This window comes from Electrona antarctica (genome assembly GCF_951216825.1).
Source record: "Electrona antarctica genome assembly, chromosome: 11".
In the NCBI taxonomy this organism is placed as follows: domain Eukaryota; kingdom Metazoa; phylum Chordata; class Actinopteri; order Myctophiformes; family Myctophidae; genus Electrona; species Electrona antarctica.
This window is the reverse complement of record NC_136792.1, coordinates 39044957-39052812: the sequence shown is the minus strand read 5'-3', so window position 1 is coordinate 39052812 and position 7856 is coordinate 39044957. Positions and strand designations below refer to the sequence as shown.

The 7856-nt window shown below is 44.3% G+C and overlaps 1 protein-coding gene across 6 annotated transcripts in view; it reads left to right on the top strand.

The window, feature by feature from the left end:
• The first annotated feature begins 579 nt into the window (after positions 1-579).
• The window catches only part of nova2 (NOVA alternative splicing regulator 2), a 74543-nt gene continuing 67266 nt past the window's right edge, over positions 580-7856 (top strand). For 4 of the 6 annotated variants that reach the window (XM_079514291.1, XM_079514287.1, XM_079514286.1 and 1 more), the window contains exon 1: positions 580-1110. In XM_079514291.1, the coding sequence (XP_079370417.1) occupies positions 951-1110 (160 nt within the window). In that variant the 5' untranslated portion in view covers positions 580-950. Of the gene's footprint in view, positions 1165-3742; positions 3809-7856 lie in introns of all 6 variants that reach the window. The other 2 variants (XM_079514288.1, XM_079514289.1) reach the window with 2 other exon arrangements.

Here is a 7856-nt window from a genome sequence, read left to right as displayed (position 1 = left end):
CCGACACACGACCAAACAAGCATCTCTCTCTCTCTCTCTCTCTCTCTCTCTCTCGCGCGCGCGCACATACACAGGCGCGGGCACACACACGCACGTAGCCTACACGCTCTCTCGTCTTCCTATACGGCTTTTGTGTCCGTCCACGCACAAAACGTTGGACCCTTGGCTGCCTGGTAACTGACTAACCCACCCCATCTCATCTGACTATAACCCTCCCGACATCTGGAGCCAGGAGGACATGACATAAGAAGAAAGAAACAAGAAGAACAGAAGGTCGTTTTTTTGTTTTGTTATTAGGCTATAGCCTACGCCGTTACCCTTTCTTCCCCCATATCACTCTCTTCCTATCCAGTTCATTTCAGTGCAGCCTGTGCTGTATAGCTTTGCCTTTTGGGTTGCTTGCATTCATTGTTTATTTCCCTGACTTGCCGGTAGAGCAACGGACGGATCGAGGAGCGCCGCCACTGTGCACTGTGTGCTGCCGCTTGCCATGAGAACGCGCTTTTATGCCGCTGCCGCCGCGGAATGACACATATCCTCCTAGAATATATAACCCACATATCACAAGGTTTGATGGCACTCTGACGCTCCGTTTTGCACCTTTTTAGTAGCCTATAGAGACGCACTCGCGGATTGTGGATATATTCTTTTTTTCTCCCCCTATTCAGTCAACATCGGGCCGCTCCAGCAGCAGCATCGCCTCTTTCTCTGCATAGCATCTTCTACACACACGCGTACACACACATGCACACACACATGCACACGCCACGGAGATAGAGGCGCACCACCACCATAACCCCCGATCGTAAGAAATTCCCGTAAATTTCCTATTCATAAACCGCTCTCGCCTTTTTCCCTGAGGACCGCTTCAAAGTAGGTTACGTTGCGTAAAAACAAACAAACGGGGGATTTAAACACGCAACAAACGCATCCTAGACTCCAGCACGAAGATGATGGCCGGCGGAGCAGTGCAGCAGAACGGGATATTCTCCACCGCTCACCATCACAATCAACAACAACCACACATGGAGTCCGACCCGCCGGATTCGCGAAAAAGACCGCTGGAGACCCCCACGGAGGCCAGCAGCACCAAACGCACCAACACAGGAGGTAAGAGGAGCGGTGGTGATGGGGATGGGGATGCGGGGGACTCAGTGGGAGCCCGTTAGGCTATTGTGTGTGAATGTTGGGTCCGTCGTATGTATCCTAGCGCCCTGTGGGGTAGACTAGAGAGACAGCGCCGACCGAGAAAAGAGAAAGGGGTAAGCATTAAGCAAGCAGGTTGACTCGATTCTTGGTATTTGGATGCAAAACTGCAATCGTTCGACATTGTGATTGCCTTGATTCATACATTTCTTTTTGAAAGCCCGATATCCGCTATTTAGATGTATCCGCTTTGTTTGCAGTCAATTTCCCATGAGCATTATTAAAATAATAATGGGCCAAGTTCCTTTTGTGTTAGATGTGAACTGAAGACAACAATGACAGGGGATCTGAGGGGTCTGGCGGCTTCGCAGGGAATCCGCCTGTCTCCCTTGTATTATTCTATCTTTGCTTCGCATAGGGCTATACATAATGTGAATATTTAGGAATGGGGTGTTCTAGCGCATCTCATGATTTATGCACAGAAATAGCCATAGAGGTCATCATGCTAGATGCAGAATAAGCCAGTGAGTGAGAATGTAAACAACTATAGCAAGTTAAAGCCAGGGGCTGTTGTGTGCGGTAGGCTGGTGGTAGCTATCCCATCCCGTCGACGGATGACCTTGTGATAATCTCACACATCAGCCTCTGTCGCTTCTTTGTGTACAAGCGGATAAACAAGCATTCATCTATTTAAAAAAAAAACTCGACAGTAGGCTTTAATTCCCTATAACGGGAATCCAGGGCAGATCAGAATGCGACCTTGTTTGTTATTAGTAGGCTAGTGCTTTATCCAGTTTCTGTATATTGTTGGGTATAGCATATAGCTTAATTTGAGTTTGAATGAAAAAAAAATGTTGTTTGCAAAGGAAATAATAATAATCATCCAATCATTTCTTTCATTATTCTCTGATTATATTCTCTGGATATGTCACCATGGCGATCACCATATTTGGTTTTTGTTTACATGCTGTCATGCACCAAGCATTCCCATCACCCAGCATTGCAACCAGCCTATTCTTGGCCATGCATCCCATCATGGACATTTGGACATTCAGTATACCTTTAACGATTATAAGGGATGATTTTGTGCCACAAAATACAAAAAACATGAAGGGTAAAGAATCGTATTCCTTCAGATTTTGGGAGGCACATATTTGACTGCCTACTGAGAATTATTTTTTACAATTCACAAATTTCAAAATATGAGAAGAGAACTATCCCCTTCGGTGAGTGTGAAGGAAAATATCCTTTCATAAATACGACGGCCATTGTTGACTTTCAGAAAAATAAAATAAAAAATGAAACCCTCTAAAGACATTTACATTTTGGCCTTTGGGCGACCTACATTTAATTTGACTGCACAACGCCATGCAGTTATTGGCAAGATGTTGGAAAATATAGCCTTTGCAGAGCACCATAACTTTTGGGGCGACTGCAGGCCAGTACCCCTTCAGTGAAAATGTTTCTGTTTCTTACAATACTATAAGAAAGTATCCAAAATGCATTCTGCGGGCTGTAGTTGTGGAAACGGGTGAGCGAAAGACGGGGGGAGAGCCAGCGTTGTTTAAGGGGATCGATGCAACGCTGAAAGCACTAAAGAGCCCTCCTTTATACTGTATCTAAAACCATGGGCTAGTTCCCCAGGGGACTCATTGCCTACACAACAGTCAGGCACAAGCACATCCATTTAGACAAATGAAAAGGTTGGGATGATGATTATGAATGCTCGCAAGCAAAGCAAGCCACGCTTTTTACTCTGAGTGGATTTGCTCTGATGCTTGGTGCTGAGAATGCCACCATGCAGGTCACAGCAGACAGCATTAACTTGATGGCCAAAATGGTATTCCAGGGGGAAACACGGTAGAAACAACTACTACTGTTGTCTTCAGCACTACCCCTGAAATGAACACCAATGAAGATTTCAGCATTTGGAAACACTTTATTATGTATAAATGACTGCAATGACGTCTCATTTAATTCTGCACTTCACTTAATGTATGTGTTATATTTGGTTAACTTATACAGCTGTGCCTTGGAATGGGTTTTCTCCCAGTGAAATTGATACTTTATGATGCTATTGTTCCACAACATAGCATCTCATACCTCTCGAGTTATGATATTTATTGCTCGGTAGAATCTAATAACAATGATATACTGAAGCTATATGACACTTATCATCAATAAGATCTTGTATGATTCTATTGAACATAACATACAGTAGGCTACATACTGCAGGTTAATTTCATGCGAGTCCTGGCCTGATGCCCTCAGCCCATCTAGGCTAGTTCTACCACATACACAATACACATATGTTAGTGGGCGCTTTTTTATCCAAAGTGACTCACGCTGACATGAGTGTTTACACATTATGATAAGGACATGTTTGTATTGGTTATGAAAGCAACACAATGGCAGCGCTCCGTTCAGGTACACTTGCATGGGCTGCGTTCAGGAGCACCTTATACACACTCATTGTGGTGAAAGGTTAGACTCAGGAGTGGTGCTGAGAGATTAATAATGGCTGTTTCTCTGTATGATTAGTAAGTTGACCACACACACACGTCACACACACACCCTGTGCTTCCTCTCTCTGTAGTGGCTTTCCTGCAGCCCCTATTTGAAAATGAAGGCATTCTATTCCCTCAAGAAACTGAGACTACTGGTAAGAGATACCCTTTGATCTTGATCTTCCTTTTTTTCCTAATCCTTTTTTTTTTTTTAAGATTAAACAATGAACACTTATGATATGTGCTTGTTTGACAAGGGAAGGCCAAAGCTAGTCTTGAGAGCAAGCCTGGCGTCCACAATCAAAATATTCGGACTTTCCAACGGATTTGAATGGTTTGATTGCTATAAGGCATGGCTCTTAAATACACTAAAATGTTACATAACATCACCATATTCTATTCATTATCCAGATTATGCATGTGTATTGTTTTGTATGCTATCAAGACCATAACATCCATTTTCATGCTTTAACAAATATGAATCCAGTGTTTATGTTGTCATGTTGCACAGACAAATTCAAATAACCTTTGACCCATGCTAACCATGCCATCATATCTACTGGATTTATTATTGCCATACAAGTTTATGTGGTTGTTCTTTGTGTAACAATGATGCAAACATTTCCTTTTTCTGTATTGAATGCAACTGTGATCTATGAAAGCTACAGTATGCAGTGCACTGCCGTTGAGGGAAAAGACACATATTTAACTGACATTGTGGTTTCCCTTTTTTTCGCCCACTTGAATTGAACGTTTGTGTGGTCATAATATGGGCAATAAGACTGAGCTTATCACTTTTGAAAAATATACATTTGACAGATATGTGGTTTTTAACCAACAACAGCAGTGGCTGATTAATGTCACTGTGTGGCAGATTGAACCGTGTCCAGGAATTAAATTACAAACTTATACAAAGTCCAGGTTTCTCCAATGCGTACGAGTATGCGAACGAATGAGCAAAACCACAAATGGAAGTTTAATTAAAAGGCTATACGTAGGAAAAGAGCAATGTGAATTTTCCATTGTGCTATCCGAGGGGCTTCAGCCCAGGACTAATCCAGATCTGTGCGAGGAGAAATGACGAACAAAAGTTAACTGGACCCAGCTGACCTATGGAGAAAACAGCCATCTCTCCCAACCATTCTAGCAGCCTTATGGGTCAGATTGCAGGGGAGGGGGGAAGAAATGGCAATGCAATAACTTTGCGAGCTATAAATCATGGCTAGCGTCCTACAAAAGCTAGATGAAAAGACCAATGGGCAGATTGTGCTTGGCCCTTACCACCACAACCTTCAGCTGCCTTGTTATCTCAGTTATACCACTTCCACACGCCTCCACCCTACACGTCATTCCATCACCATAACCTACTGGACTGCTCAGATTCCCATTCAACTTTGTTGTCACATCACAGGTTTACGGTTGTAAACGGGTGGGTGAAATTCTTTGCCATATACACGCTCCTACAATTGCAGTTTCTATGAAAGGGGTAAGGAATAGAGAAGGAAAGAAACCAAGTAAACAGTCAGCTATGTCAAATAGTCCTATGCATGCAATGTAAATACATAAGTTGCATGGTTAAAAATACAAATACAATGGATGCCATTAAATTGCAGCAGGTATAAAATCACAGTCTCTTGTGCGTGGTCAAAATAGTGATTCAATGAACTGCTTTAAGTGCTACTGGTGAGACATTGCAGAAGGTTTAATATAGCAGCAATTATAATTCTTTAGTTGGTGGTAACATAACCATTCAACAAACACCAGGGAGGGTTCCCTAATAGTAGTCAGGGTGTACCTCACAGATACAGACCTATTTTAAGACTCTCCTCTCCTCTCCTCTCCTGTCTGTAGCTGTGAGATATAAGGTATTCATTTAGTAAATGGATAGACTGGCAATGGGCTGCCTTCAGTGGTTGATGAAGAGAAGTGGGGGAGGGGCTCGACAGTGCCATTGCCAAGTTAAATTAGGAGTGTGTGTGTGTGTGTGCGACTGTGCGTGCGTGCGTGCGTGCGTGCGTGCGTGTGCGTATGCGTGAGTGAGTGAGTGAGTGAGTGAGTGAGTGAGTGAGTGAGTCTTGAGTATGTTATATTGCGTATGGTGGCATGTCTCCCAAGTGTGGTTGGGATAAGGACATACAAACTAAGATGAAACTGCAGGGGGTCACATACATCAAGCACCCTGCTCTACATGTGCACAAACAGACACACGCAGAGTAGACTAGACACGCTCGCCAGCTCTGCACTGAACCTCGGGGTGTATATGAGACTAAAACCTTTGATGTTATATCGACCCCGGGCGATCGAGGTCAGTGTTGTGTGTTGATCCTGGAGCAGAGTGGAGCATCTTTTAGGTGTACTTCCTCTCATTGATCCATCAGTCAGTAGGACCATTGGGGAGGAGTCGCACGTGTGTCCATGAACAAAATGAGAGAAAGCAACCCCCTTACCCCATTTTGACCTGAGATCAGATTCTAAAAATGTTTTCTACATCCTGACAGTTTTCTGAAAAAGCTATGTTTCTATGTCAGTCGTTCTTCGATTTTTCAAAAATAGCAGACCTACAAGCTCGTAGCGCGCCACTCGGTGGCGCGCTATGAGCTTGTAGATCTGCTATTTTTCAATAGCTAAAGCATAGCATGATGCTAACACCAAAATGGGGTTCCCGCCCAAAATGGCTTAAAAGCAGACCCCACACGACTGGATAGTGTCAAATCCTCAGTGTTCATTTAACTCTGTCAGTGTTCAAATGTAACTAAATGGACCTGTATTTTATTTATACAACCTCAGAGTTACTAGTGGATAAATAAACACAATAAAGGATTTCACTTGTGTATAGAATTCGACACGAAAGGCTCAACTGAAATATCTAGCATTTAACCACTAGATCAAACCAGTCTTTGATCATCCTTTGCCTATGATAGCGATTCTTTATACCTATGTGTTACATTTTAGGTTAACATTAGATTTGTCCTTGCAAAGTAATACTGCCTTTGATCTTCTCTGCCTTCTTCTTTAGATGCATAATGATAAATATCCTGTAATATATGCAATAAAAAAATACCGAAGAATACGCAGCAAGGCATTTTGAAACAGATTATGAGAGAAAAAAGAACAAGTGAAAACATTTTTGGTTGGTTAGCCCACATGCTAAAGCTACAGCACGCCGTTTCATCAGCAGCATTCTTTAGTTGCGTCCATCTTGCGCCAAGGATGGATAATGTGTACTTTTCTTGGGGGCCGTGTACTTGTGTAAGAGGTGAACTCAGTTGATTAACTCTGGGAAAGGGGCAAACGGAGATTCACCCACTGATAAATCATCCGTTCTAGTGCTCAAAGACGGGCGAATTGGAACACGGCGTTCCCCCAGTCGTGGTCGTTTTGTTGTTGGCTTCCATGCTGCCCAGCGTTTCTATACGCTGCACCTTCTTCCTCTCTTTCTCCCTCCTCCTCCTGCTTCCCTCTCCTCCTCCTCCACCACACCAATCACACTGTACTTCAGACCGTCATGACCGTGTCCTTCGCGCCTCCTGTTCTCTTCCTTCACCCTCGTCCTCATCGTTTTGTCCTCCGCCCGCCCCTCCCTCCCCATTTCATAAATCGTTGGGCTTCCGTCGACGGCGCTTGCTCGGCAACCGTGTCCGCGGCCGCCTATTGATTCGCGCCCGCCGTCAGTGGAACGCGGCTGGCGGCAGCAAAAACTGCACTCCACCTCCCTTTTCTTTTTTTTAGACACTGCGTCAAAGAAAAAAAAAAAGTGCCGTTGCACAGGGTGGGGTGGGGTGAAGGCGGCGGAGGGCGGGGATATACTTGTCTCGAAATCATTTGCAGCGTGATTGGCAGAGCGAGACGCTCGTCATCGCGAGCCGCTGGCGGATAGGTGGGGAGAGAGGAATGGAGCTGAATATGGATGAGGCCACGATGAAAGGGGCGATGCAGTAGGGAGGAATAGAAGGGCCCCCTTTTCTCAAAAATAGCACTGATCCAAGAACAATACTCGCCACTTTTCACACACACACACAAACACACATGCACGCCCGCACACACACACACGGACATGGACACACACACATGCGTGCGCACGTACAATTGGGAAAGAGGCGGTTCCTTCAGTTAGCTTTGTTCGAATAGCCACCATGACCATCACAATTTCAAATATGGACGCCCAAAACAAACCGTTTCTGCGTCTGGCAGACGTTTCTCTTG